Below are 14,805 nucleotides of genomic sequence, written 5' to 3' on the forward strand. Positions count from 1 at the left end.
CATTCAATTCTTTAGCATAGAGTCTATGGCAAATATTTAAAGGGAAAGGTGGGTGAAGGGCAGTGAAAAACCGAGTGCAGGCGAGCCTCTGTGGAGAGGTCACTCCAACCACATATATAAACACCAAATAACAGAAAGCATAGGGCGCCACAATCACTATATCGGCAATATAAGATAGGGGTAAAAAAAGGAATATAGAAACAAAGATCAAAATAGCAAGAATGTATTAATAACAAAGTATACACACTTCACCGCTTCTCAGATGTATACTTTGTTATTAATAAATTCTTGCTATTTTGATCTTTGTTTCTATATTCCTTTTTTACCCCTATCTTATATTGCCGATAAAGTGATTGTGGCGCCCTGCGCTTTCTGTTCTATGGCAAATATTTGACAGACAGGTGGGAGAACGACCTATGTTTTTCTCCCATTTGCTTGCAAAACTGCTAGGACAATGTATTAACAGGATATTATGCTCTATCAAAAGAACATACGTTAAAATAGTGATGACAGATACCATTTAAGGTAAAGGTAATTGTCTTAATAAAGTGTGGTTATGTTAGCACAATATATTGACGGTTAACACTGTATCTTTTCCACAGCATTATTTCACTGTTACCTTTGGCCATGAAGGTCAGAAACCCTTGGAGTTACGATGTGAGGAGGAGTCTGACCGTGACGAATGGGTGGAAGCTATACACCAGGCGAGGTAAGAAGACCAGTGCTGAGCTGGAGATGTAATAATCATTAGACTTGTGCGCAACAAAAACACTTGGTTTGTCTGGATTGATTCTTCCAGGGTAAAAAATAGATGTTTCAGTCAATTTTTTTGAGTTATCCATGCGGTGTTTTGGTTCTGACGAATTTCCTCAATTTAATTATTTCAGGAAAAACAATTAGGATGAACCAAAATGGTGTAAAATTGGCCAATCAGTACACTACAATGTATATGTTTTGCAGTGCACTGATAGGTGCATTTTAACACCTTTTGGTACTGTAATAACTTTTGTTTCTTCTTTCTTTTCTTCAGTTGATTGATATATACGTCTTTTGCATATATAGACTTGGGTCAAAGGCTTGCAACATTAATATAAGTCTATATTAATGAAAAGTACTAATACGCAATCAGACTTATGGTTTCTTCATGTTTATTCTTAGTTACTGATACATAATTACATAGTTACATAGTTACATAGCTGAAAAGAGACTTGCGTCCATCAAGTTCAGCCTTCCTCACATATGTTTTTTGCTGTTGATCCAAAAGAAGGCAAAAAAAAAAAACAGTTTGAAGCATTTCCAATTTTGCAACAACCTAGGGAAAAAATTCCTTCTTGACCCCAGAATGGCAGTCAGATTTATCCTTAGATCAAGCAGTTATTACTCTACATTGAAAGATTATATCCTTGAATATTCTGTTTTTGCAAGTATGCATCTAGCAGCTGTTTGAACATCTGTATGGACTCTGATAAAACCACTTCTTCTGGCAGAGAATTCCACATCCTGATTGTTCTTACAGTAAAAAAAAACTTTCCTTTGCCTTAGACAAAATCTTCTTTCTTCTAGTCTAAACGCATGACCTCGTGTCCTATGTAAAGTCCGGTTTGTGAATAGATTTCCACACAATGGTTTGTATTGGCCTCGAATATATTTGCATAATGTTATCATATCCCCTCTCAGGCGACGTTTTTTTAAACTAAACAACAAAGGATGTTACATGATCATGGATGTTCAACAGCAGATGGCAATTGCTGGACTCCTGGAGGGAGAGTTACATCGTTACATAGCTGTACAGCAAAAAGAGCGTAGTGTCCCTTTGTTCAGTTACTATATAGATGTGCCCATACTGACGTCAGAGTATAACTCTAGCCATATAAGGATAAGACCCACATTCCAGAGTTCTCATACAAAGAAAGCTATGTGACTTATTGATACCATCTGTTACTTATGTCAATCCAGACATCCATAAATAATCAATAGAAACATAGAATATGCAATATTCTACAGGTTCGCAGAATGAGAAGAAGAGACCAATAGAAAGAAGCAATAAAAAAATTTCAGACGGATCACCGATCACCCAAATTTCAGACAAATTAAAATTAGTTTGAAACCAACTGTGCAAGTCTAATAATCATCATAGAACTCTGAGTTTTCAAAATATGGCAGAGAATATGAATATTTATCACATGATATAACATATTTACCTTTGAGGTCAATCAAGTCCTGAAATGTTGCCTATGCTTCTTAACACATATGGGGCTGCTTGCTTGGTGAACGTACTTTACTATATTTTCCAGCTCTGAATGAGTCAACGTTTAGACTGATTAACTTCATCTTCTCGGATGCAGGTTTAAATCCTCATTAGAACTCCATACTGGATTCACATTACACTTCAGTAGTGTCAGCTGCCCCAAAATGTTCCATAACAACAAAATGAGCTAAAAAGAATCATAGTTTTGGGTCACAGTCTTCGGTCTAATAAATGTCTAATAAATGGTGTGAATATGTCACTGTTGGCCCTGTTTATTAGAATGCTTCAGAAAGGGATTTTATTAATATATAGGTTGAGTTCAGTTGTGTAAACCTGTCCCGTCAATGTTTAACTGCCAGTAATTAGAACTGCGGGCTGTAGAATTATAGGACCCCTGAAAGAGATATGATGCTTGTCTTATGTTGGGTCTGCACATGATGGTCGACAAAGGGCTTTTATTACTGATGTAAATGAATTGCCCATAACTGGTCCTTGGAGGCTATTTGCTAGATTTATATAAAGATATAAAGATAGTGTTAAAAGAACACAGTAGCAATGCGGCTATGAATGAATTATATTCAATGATTCTCTATGACTGACTGTGACGGCACTGCACAGTTATGGAGTTGTGCGGGTTTTCAGTTATATTGTGTCTGTTTGTGTGTGGCAGCCTTTTGTACCATGCAAAATCACCCTGTGTGCTGTGATTGGCACATGTGCTATAGGTTGCTGACCCCTATTCTAGTCTAGTGCTTGGTTTATTTCCAGAACACATGTAGACACAATTTGTGTAACAGGTAGGGTAGATGCCAATACCTGCATAAAAGCAAACAGTCACAGTCTTAAGTCACAGTTCAATAGGTGCAGTCACCAGGAGCAGGGTGCTGTCTCTTACTAAGTGCAGTCACAAGGAGCAGGATGCTGTATCTTACTAAGTGCAGTCACAAGGAGCAGAATGCTGTCTCTTACTAAGTGCAGTCAGAAGGAGCAGGATGCTGTATCTTACTAAGTGCAGTCACCGGGAGCAGGATGCTGTCTCTTACTAAGTGCAGTCACAAGGAGCAGAATGCTGTCTCTTACTAAGTGCAGTCAGAAGGAGAAGGATGCTGTCTCTTACTAAGTGCAGTCACCGGGAGCAGGATGCTGTCTCTTACTAAGTGCAGTCATCAGGAGAAGGATGCTGTCTCTTACTTAGTGCAGTCACCTAGAGAAGGATGCTGTCTCTTACTAAGTGTAGTCACAAGGAGCAGGATGCTGTCTCTTACTAAGTGCAGTCACAAGGAGCAGGATGCTGTCTCTTACTAAGTGCAGTCACAAGGAGCAGGATGCTGTCTCTAAGTAAGTGCAGCCACCTAGAGCAGGATGCTGTATCTAAGTAGGATCAGTCATAAGGAGCAGGATGCTGTCTCTTAGTAAGTGCAGTCAGAAGGAGCAGGATGCTGTATCTTACTAAGTGCAGTCACCGGGAGCAGGATGCTGTCTCTTACTTAGTGCAGTCACAAGGAGCAGAATGCTGTCTCTTACTAAGTGCAGTCACCGGGAGCAGGATGCTGTCTCTTACTTAGTGCAGTCACCTAGAGCAGGATGCTGTCTCTTACTAAGCAGGATGCTGTATCTTACTAAGTGCAGTCACCGGGAGCAGGATGCTGTCTCTTACTAAGTGTAGTCACAAGGAGCAGGATGCTGTCTCTTAGTAAGTGCAGTCACCTAGAGCAGGATGCTGTATCTAAGTAGGATCAGTCATAAGGAGCAGGATGCTGTCTCTTAGTAAGGGCAGTCAGAAGGAGCAGGATGCTGTCTCTTAGTAAGGGCAGTCAGAAGGAGCAGGATGCTGCCTCTTACTAAATGCAGTCAGAAGGAGCAGGATGCTGTCTCTTAGTAAGGGCAGTCAGAAGGAGCAGGCTGCTGTCTCTTAGTAAGGGCAGTCAGAAGGAGCAGGATGCTGTCTCTTACTAAGTGCAGTCAGAAGGAGCAGGATGCTGTCTCTTAGTAAGGGCAGTCAGAAGGAGCAGGATGCTGCCTTTTAGTAAGGGCAGTCAGAAGGAGCAGGATGCTGTCTCTTAGTAAGGGCAGTCAGAAGGAGCAGGATGCTGTATCTTAGTAAGGGCAGTCAGAAGGAGCAGGATGCTGTCTCTTAGTAAGGGCTGTCAGAAGGAGCAGGATGCTGCCTCTTAGTAAGGGCAGTCAGAAGGAGCAGGATGCTGCCTCTTAGTAAGGGCAGTCAGAAAGAGCAGGATGCTGTATCTTAGTAAGGGCAGTCAGAAGGAGCAGGATGCTGTCTCTTAGTAAGGGCAGTCAGAAGGAGCAGGATGCTGCCTCTTAGTAAGGGCAGTCAGAAGGAGCAGGATGCTGTATCTTAGTAAGGGCAGTCAGAAGGAGCAGGATGCTGTCTCTTAGTAAGGGCAGTCAGAAGGAGCAGGATGCTGCCTCTTAGTAAGGGCAGTCAGAAGGAGCAGGATGCTGTCTCTTAGTAAGGGCAGTCAGAAGGAGCAGGATGCTGCCTCTTAGTAAGGGCAGTCAGAAGGAGCAGGATGCTGTATCTTAGTAAGGGCAGTCAGAAGGAGCAGGATGCTGTCTCTTACTAAGTGCAGTCACAAATTTAACATTGAAAAGACAAAAACAAACAACCAACCAATAAATAGGAAGAAAAAAAACAACATATTGTGAACCATAAGGAGATATTTCTAAAATACCTTTAAAAAGTGAGTTATTATTTAAGTATCTAAACCAGTTATGCTAATCAGCTCTTTGGAAGCTTAACTACCTAAACTTAAACGGCATCCTTTGTGTTTTAGCTATTCAGATATCCTAATCGAGAGAGAGGTATTAATGCAGAAGTACATTCATCTGGTGCAAATTGTCGAAACGGAGAAAATTGCTGCAAATCAACTGCGTCAACAGCTTGAGGATCAAGATACTGAAATTGAAAGGCTGAAATCTGAGGTATGACAAGAAAGGAGTTACCGTTTAGAAATAAAATGATACTGTGTGCTGATTAATCTCTTCCGTAGGCTGATTTGCAGGAAGAGCTTATTATTAAAAGATTTCCGGTATAAAAATAATGACTTAACCTGTCACATCAGGGTTTCATTGATGCAATGGCAGGCTAAGTGTGTTTTCAAAATAATGTATGAGTAAATTCCATTGGTTTGCTTCCTGAATTGTGTTTATACAGATAATACAGATAAACACACACATGGACAGACATACAGATACACACACAGACACTGACAGACATACAGATACACACACAGACACATACACTTATAGACATACATACAGATACACATACAGACACTCACACTGACAGACATACACATGCACATACAGACACACACACACTGACACACATACACATGCACATACAGACACACACACACTGACACACATACAGATACAAAAACGTACACACTAACAGGCATACAGATAAACAGACAACACACTAACAGACAAACAGATACATACTGACATACAGATACGCACACACACTGACAGACATTCAAACATACAGACACACATTGACATACATACAGATACACACACACACACACACACACGGAAAGACATACAGATAAACACAGTGACATATATGCAGATACACACACACTGACAGACATACAGATACAAACACAGACACACAGATACACACAGACACACACACTGACAGACGTACAGATACACACACATACTGACAGACATACAGATACACACACAGACAAGGACAGACATATTGATACACACACAGACATGCAGATACACACAGACACACACACACTAAAGGACATACAGATACACACAGACATACATAAACACACAGACAAACACTGAAATACATACAAATACACATGCAGACACTGACAGACCTACATATACACAGACACACATACACACTGACAGCCATGCTGACACACACACACACACACACACACAATGACAGATGCACACACTGATAGACATACAGATATTTTCCAGTTTCCTACCTGTTAGGGGCTGGAAAGTGACTTCCCTGGTGTCAAGTCTGCAGGCTGAGGCTGTTGGGAGTAAGTGGCTAGCTTTTCCAGTCTGTGCCCCTCCTCTCTTGCCTTCTCTTCAGCTTTTCCTTCTGTCTCTCTTTTCGGGCCTAACCCCCCTCCTCACTGCCTCCCACCCCCCATGCGGCTCCAGTCTGTCTGGGATGAAGTAAGCGGCAGCCCGGTCACACTGTTAAAGGGTTTACAGCACTCGACCGGGCCCCTGCTTACACCTGCCCACTGGGTGGCCCCAAGTGCATGGGCCACCCAATCGGTCCTTTTAGTGTGTAGGCCTCATTAAATCCCTTGGCTGTATGTTGTGCAGGTATGGCATAGACTGTAGTAATGGTTTATAAAAGGATGTAGTGATAGATTACTGGTATAAACCATAAAAGTAACTGTATGGAGTAACATAAAAGATACTGTACATTAAAAACTCATGTTATGAGACAACTGTTGCTTAAATAACAGTTGGACCGATGCAGCTTTGCGCTTTGATGGATTTCTTTAATCTACATTGTAGGGTTTCTGATTTACAGTATTGCATTAAAGTTACATTTGGTTTTAGGCAGTGTTTGCTCAGATCTTCGGATTATTTCCCTATTGGGAAAATTATAGAAATGTACCGTATATAAACCACTCTAATGAGAAAACTATTTGAACATGCAAAGAGGTCCTAAGAGTGGATACACACACACAACTACTTTGGTTATAAATGAGAAGAAGACAACTGTTTCATTTCACTTGATGTTTGATGTTATTTGAAGCTTGTATATATGTTTTACACTGGGAAAATAAGCTCAAATCCAATATAACAAGTTGTTTCCGATGAAGGATCTTGTTCATATATTGGGTTCCAGACTCAGGAGGTAACAATATATCATGTGTTAAGAATCCCGGAGGTCCAGCTATCTTCTTCCCAACAACCTGGCATGTTCTGAGATTGCAAGGGCACCCCCAGTGACTTGTAAATTGTTGGTGTTGAAAAGAAGTGTTAGCAAATCACAAGGGTTATAACAGTTATCGCTTTCCTAGTATAAGTTAAAACCCATCTCTATTTCTTCTGAAGATGACTGCAGGGAATTTTAGGAAACACTTCTAAAGACCATTAAATTGTAAAGTAATTTCAATTTGCATTCTTTTTTAATGAAGCTGTATTTATCATATTGTCATAGAGATGTCCAATTCCCACATTACTTTCTATAAACTTTCTCTGCTTTCTTTCAATTTATTTTTCCTCTGAAAACTTTTTTTTAAAGCACCACTCTAGGCACCCAGACCACTTCAGCTTAATGAAGTGGTATGGGTGCCAGGTCCAGCTAGGGTTAACTAATTTTTTTATAAACATAGCAGTTTCAGAGAAACTGCTATGTTTATCAATTAGTTAAGCCTTCCCCTTTTTCCTCTAGTGGCTGTCTCACTGACAGCCGCTAGAGGCGCTTGCGTGATTCTCACTGTGAAAATCACAGTGAGAGCACGCAAGCGTCCATAGGAAAGCATTATGAATGCTTTCCTATGCGACCGGCTGAATGCGCGCGCAGCTCTTGCCGCGCGTGAGCATTCAGCCGACGGGGAGGAACGGAGGCGGAGAGGAGGAGGAGAGCTCTCCGCCCAGCGCTGGAAAAAGGTAAGTTTTAACCCTTTTCCCCTTTCCAGAGCCGGGCGGGAGGGGGTCCCTGAGGGTGGGGGCACCCTCAGGGCACTCTAGTGCCAGGAAAACGAGTATGCTTTCCTGGCACTAGAGTGGTCCTTTAAGGTCTACAATATATTTAGTTAAATCCTTAATAATATAATAACAGTATTTTTTATTTTTATTTGTTGAAATTGTTTCACCCTGATTTGTTCTAATTAAATTAATTTTGATATTTATCCCACATACATTTGGTTCTTTCAGAAATGTCAATCACAATCTGACTCCCGTGATGTCACTCTAACTCTTTTCTTTTGTCCAATCAAATCCTCCTCGCAGAAGGAGGATGAAAAGTGCTTGTGCAGTTAGTGCTATACTCCTCCAATCAAATGAAAATTAGCTGTGATGACTGAGTTTACACAGGTAGACAGCCACAAGAGGTGTATTTAACCCTGCAGTGTATATACTAAACATCAATGTTTCTCATTGCAGAGTTAAAAAGGACCATTTTGAGATTAAGTGGTCTGCCTGGGGTGCCTTAAGTGGTTCTTTAATAAAATATTTACTGTAGTATCAATATTTTATTTTAAAGCACAATTTATGAGATTACCGTTGCTAACTGCTGTCTGTAATGTGTATAAAATATAAGGGTAATCATATACCAGTATAAAAAAACCCTGCTTCGTGAATAATAGACACAAATAATCAATGTCTATGTGCAAAGTTAATAAACCATAATTACTACGGCCAAAAATTAATGCAAAAAATAAATAAAAATTAATTAAAAGAAAAGTATTTTGATTGTTTAGTATTATGTTTTATTTAATAATGAATGTATATATGACAGGGCTGTTATATTCTTGTATTTTATAGCTGTTTGCTTTACAGCCCTTGTAGCAATGGGCATTGATAAAAGCTGTGATATTGCTCACCATAAATTTTGTCTTCACCAGATTGTTGCACTCAACAAGACAAAAGAACGAATGCGACCCTACCATCTGAGCCATGAAGAGGAGGACCCAGACATCAAAAAGATCAAAAAGGTGAATACTTAATTTTTAGACTGGTGAAATTTGCACATTTGATAAACCCCCCCCTCCCAAAAAAAAACAACGACAGTAGATTTGCCATTACCAATGTCCTTATCTCTGCCAAAAACCATACTTCGATTTTGCAACACTGTAACTTTTTAAGATAGAATTTAGATGTTATTTCATCATAGTGATTTAATGGTGGCACTTCTGAGTATCGGTGCTTAGATTGGTATAGACAATCATGACAAAATTATGGCACTTGTGGTACTACTTTTGGCCCTCAGACGTCTTTGAGGTGACCCTCAATGTCTAATCACACAGTGAGTTATGTATAAAAAAACGTGCTGACTTTTTAAAATATTTATTTATTTTATTTTTGAAAACTTTTTTTTTTGCGTAGTCATACAATTGCCCACTTTTTAGGCTGGTGCTTTTCCCGTTTTTTTTTATTTTTTTTATTTAGTTCTTTATGCCAAACTATCTTGATGACTTTGTATGTCCGAGAATCTGGTGCCCAGTCTTACAATACGTACTAATAATATGGGTCACAATACATACATAACAGTCCTCCATTGCCATGCTGAGCACAACCCATGCATTTCTTCAAGGAAAACTCATGGGCATACCTATTCCTGGATTTCTTAGAGTAAGGGCACACTGCGCACACATTTTACTGCTGTAGAAAATAAATCAAATGTACTTTGTGTAAAAAGATTATGGCTAACACCACCACAAGGACCATGCTCCTTGCAATCCGTTCTAAATAGGGCTGTTGTAATGAAACACAACTTGCAAAAACAAAAAAAGACCTTTTATGCTCACTGCTAGTCAGAGAAAGTGTCACCTGGAATTGAAACAGTTTCACATTCTCTCTCACTAGTAGTGAGCATAAACTATTTTTTTTTGTTTTTGGAAGTTTTATTACTATCGGGTTAAGCCCTGAGACACCCCTGGAGTGCCTCCCTGGCGTATAGATTTGGTGGAAGTTTGTATGCATATAGCTGCGCATACATGTGATGTGTGTACATCTGCATGCTTCCTACCACTGACTCTTCTTTTTAGTTTGTAATGAAATGCACCCTTATAGTGGTTTTAAAAGAAATATTCCCTAAAATTTCATGCCAGTGCTTTGTATTTTTGCTTGGCAATGCCAATGTCAACGGATGTAAGTGGGCAGCGGCTGAAGGGTGCAGTTGACTGGCATAGATCTTTGGAGCTGGTGCAAGTTGAGCCTATTTGGGGTGTTTATGAGTTTAATCTATGATTTACCTTTGACCCCCTCTGAAATTATCTTTTCTTCCTTCTTTCCACATTTCACTTCAACAAATAGAAATCAGTGATTGGTTGCACATACAACACATGAGTATATATGCATAAAGAAAGTTGATTATATTAGAGACAAAGAATGCAATTTATCAAGTACTGTTTCTAACAGCGATGTACTCATACATATCAAATTAGCGCATAAAATATGGAAAACACTTACTCAAATGTATTTGTTTAAGGGTTAATAAATTGCTTAGGAGACCAGAAGATATATTTGTGCGAAGCCTGCATAATGGCAGTAGTGTAGGACCTCAACATTTGTCTTTAAGATTTATTAAAGAGCATGATTGTATTGCGTGTAAGAGCTATGAATCATGTCTTAACTTCTGGAAGATATTGTCACATGAACTAAATTATCATATCATTATACGGTGAGAGAACGTACAATTAGTTGCTGAAGTAGGCAGTAATTTGTAGGTGATATTGTTTTCTTTTACAGCCACATTATTTTGCATTTAATACATAACTTTTTTGTATTCCAACACAATTTATTAGCTAAAGAAATGACTGTGTTAGCTTCAGATAGATTTCTAACAGCATGTTTTACATTGCTCATACTATACTGTTAATATGGTCACGTGGAATTGTGGGGGCATTGACCAGTATCCCTGTTGGTTGCTCCCAATTTTCGTGGTACATGGTTGTCATTTTGGAACCAAGAAAAGTGTTGTGATGCCAGTGTTGAATATGTCATTCAGTGAAGTCCACTGTCCACTTTCAGTGTTACAGTCCCTATTTTAGGGTCATGTCTCTCTGTTCCGATTTTGTTCCCTGATGTCAACAGATGTGGGCATTAGAGGAGATTGCACTTTGATGACAGCACTAGGACCTGATTCAGCAGTGATTGTGTAAGCTAGCCATGGGCTGAAGCCCATAGAGTGCTGGCCTGCATGCGAATGGGGTGGGGTGACAATTGTAAAGCTTGTCACGGCCCAGTGGTCCTGGGGCAGTCCTGCTACTTCACCAACTACAAAAATCTTGCATCAACTACATACATACTCCTTCCACTACACATACACGGGATCCACTTTACATACATTCACTGCATTCAACTTTAGACATGCACACTTATCCACTGCACACACCTTGCATTCACTACACACGAATACACACTGCCTCCATTACACACACACACACTGCATCCGCTACACACACTTTGTATCCACTATACACACACTGCACCCACTAACTATAAATATATTAAATGAGGTATCATAAAATTAAGTAAATCCAATACACACATATTCCTTTTACTACACACACACTCTGCATCCATTATACACATACATACACACCTTGCATGCACACACTGTATCCACAGTATACACACACAAATAAACTGCATCCTTTTTTTTTTATCCTTGCGAGTAGGAACTTGGGGGTAGGACCTGTTGATGGACTCAGAGGTGGGAAGACTCGGAAGTGAGCCCCATGGCCCAGACCTTGAGCTGTGTTAGAGCCCTCAAAATATCTGATGGCAGCGATGCTTGTAGGTCGATTTTTCTCTGTATTATTAAGTAGTGAGAATGTATGACACACAATACGTCTTTTTCTGCTATGCTGTGCCATGCCACATAGAAACAATCCCTTTAGAAGGAATATACTGTAGGTGGAACCTCCGCTGCTCTGGTTGGAATGTAGTAATAGAATCCAGTTAATGATGGTCCATTTTAGTGTAAACAATGCACGTTTTAAAGTATTTTCTCATGAATACAATCTTTGTCTGTACGTTTTCATTTTGTAATGTGCCGATCCATTTTTCGAGTTGTGAAATATATATTTGTGAAGTGCTTTTTGCACTGCACATTCATAGTGATGTATTTTTCACAAGTCAATACCCATTTAAGCATGACAATGTCTTATTGTCCCTTACAGAGACTGACTGGAATTATACTCGGTTGTTAAGTCTGTTATTTCCATGTCCCTTTCTTCTAAAGATTTCCTAAAGATTGCTCAAAGAAGACACATTTAGAACTCAATTTAGAACAAGCAGAGTACATTTTTTACATAAAAAATATAATAATTTATAGGCTGATTTTTAGTACTAAACAAAGAAATTATTGAAATGCCATTTTAGTACGTCTGAAATGCATGATGATTATATTGTCATTATTGCTTCTTCTTTCCTTATTTTATGCCTGTATCCAAAAGGTATGCATTGATGTATGTATATTTTAATGCAAATTTGAACATATTTCACTTATGCACTACTTCAGATCGGCCACGTAGTAATCCCTCATTAACAACAGACCAGTCACGTGACTCAAGTAGTCTCCCGTATTCTAAAAAAAAATAAAAATATTTTTTAGAATATCTATTCTATTTGTTATTGTATCATTGAACTCAGTCTCCTTTGTATAATAACTTAAAATTGTGGCAGAAATGCCTCTGCCATGTGTTCTTGGAGGGACCCGCTTGCCAGCTTCCTGACTATGGCCCCTGCAATAGACCTTGGCTAATATACTTTAAAAAGGCTCTGACGTTGGGATTATGTGGTCCGGTAACCAAACAGCCACACGAACCAGAGACCAACCGGGAGCTTGTAAAACCCTATTAACACTTGGTGACGATTCTAACCGCAGTGTTCAAATTGTTTGTCTGGGTGGCCGCCGTTTGCATGAACGACTACGAGGTGGCGGCCATCTTGCTCCCATGAACGCCGGCAGCGGTGTTTGGTCGGCAACTTTCTGGAACTAAAATCGGACACACAGTGGCGTACAAAAGGTGGGGTGGGAGGGTGGGGGGCGGTCTGCCCCGGCAGCCACCAGGTAGTGGTGTGCCACCAGGGATGGCCAGGCTTGAAGCTCTGTGAGCTGTGTGGCTGCACAGGGCGCCGGGAAGCCACACAGCTCACACGCAGGGGGCGAAAATTCAGCAGTACAGTAGTACTGCATGGATAGTTGGGGGCAGAGCCAACTCGGTCGTGGAGGCGGAGCCAAACCGGATGCGGGGCGAAGCTACAGGCAGCCTCCATTTGCTGCTCTTACTGCTGCACATTGAGGGGAAGCAGGAAGGAGTCCCCACTACACACCAGGGACTTCACTGAGTCCACTCCTCCACTAGTAAGTGAGAGTGTGTGCTGTGTGTGTGTGTGTGTAAAACTGTGATTGGGTCTGCCAGTGACTGTGTGTGACTGTCTGCATGTGACTGTCTGCTTGTGACTGTGTGTGTGTTACTGTCTGTGTGTGACTGCCTGCCTGTGACTGTGTGTGTGTTTGACTGTCTGCCTATGCCTGTGTGTGTGAATGTCTGCCTGTGACTACGTCTGTAGACTGTCTTCATGTGACTGTCTGTGACTGTGTGTGTGAATGTCTGGATGTGGCTGCCTACCTGTGCCTGCGTCTGTGACTGTCTGCTTGTGATTGTCTACCTGTGGCTGTGTATGTGACTGTCTGCTTGTGACTGTCTGTGACTGTGTGGATGACTGTCTGCCTGTGCCTGTGAATGTCTGCCTGTGACTGTTTACCTGGGACTGTGTGTGACTGTCTGCCTGTAACTGTGTGTGTGTGTGTGTGTGACTGTCTGCCTGTGCTTGTGTGTGTGAATGTCTGCCTGTGACTGTCTACCTGGGACTGTGTTTGTGACTGACTTTCTGTGACTGTCTACCTGTGACTGTGTATGACTGTCTGCCTGTAACTGTGTGTGACTGCCTGTGACTGTGTGTGACTGTCTGCATGTCACTGAGAGGGGTGTCTGTGTGATGATGCCTGTAACTGTGCGTGTGTTTGTGTGTGTGATTGTCTGCCTGTAGCTGTGTGAGCATGACTGTCTGTCTTTAACTGTGTGTGTGACTGTCTCCATGCAACTGTTTGTGTGTGACTGTCTGCCTTTAACTGTGTGTTTGACTGTGTGCGAGATACTCTGTGTCTGGGACTGTGTGCATGTGGCTGTATTTGACAGTATATGTGTATAACTGTGTAGATCTGACTGTGTCTGACTGTCTTCACCCTGCAGTAAGCCGGCATATAACATCATCCAGGCATCGGCGTCATATTACAGGGTGCGCAAGGGACCTGTGCAGGAACAGCACAGAGATCCCAGCAGCAACCACTGACCACCAGGGACTGAGGATCCACTCCAGCCCTCCCAGAGCAAGGTAGGGAGGCTGGGTGGACCTTTTCATTATTAAATGTGTGTATGTATGTATGTGATGTTTGTGTGTGTATATCTAATTATGTGTGTATGTGTGTGGATCTGTGATTGTGTTTGTGTATGCCTGTGTTTATGTGTGTGATTGTGTGTGTATCTATGTAGTTAATATATATATATACACACACACACAACCATAGATATACACACACAGACATACACCTATTGTCTTATTGTGTGTGTATATAAATGTGTACGTGTTTGGTAGATAGCTCCTTATTTGGTGTCCTTAAATATTGCAATCCCACATAAGGATAACAAATAAGGGAGTTATCTACCAAACACGTACACATTATCTACGAAACAACTGAAATTAAGAAAATGGCTTTTTTTTTTTAGCTTTTTGCTATTTAGTTGATAATTCCCTAAATTGGTACCCTTATATGAGATTTCCATATTTAAATATAC

At 40.6% G+C, this 14,805-nt stretch overlaps 1 protein-coding gene across 4 annotated transcripts in view; it reads left to right on the plus strand.

Moving 5' to 3' along the window:
- Positions 1–14,805, plus strand: part of RASGRF2 (Ras protein specific guanine nucleotide releasing factor 2) — a 295,529-nt gene that overhangs the window by 126,931 nt on the left and 153,793 nt on the right. For all 4 annotated transcript variants that reach the window (XM_063453728.1, XM_063453731.1, XM_063453730.1 and 1 more), the window contains 3 exons: positions 603–709; positions 5,044–5,191; positions 8,842–8,931. In XM_063453728.1, the coding sequence (XP_063309798.1) occupies positions 603–709; positions 5,044–5,191; positions 8,842–8,931 (345 nt within the window). The remainder of the gene's footprint in view (positions 1–602; positions 710–5,043; positions 5,192–8,841; positions 8,932–14,805) is intronic.

This window comes from Pelobates fuscus, chromosome 5 (assembly GCF_036172605.1).
Source record: "Pelobates fuscus isolate aPelFus1 chromosome 5, aPelFus1.pri, whole genome shotgun sequence".
Taxonomy (NCBI): Eukaryota; Metazoa; Chordata; class Amphibia; order Anura; family Pelobatidae; genus Pelobates; species Pelobates fuscus.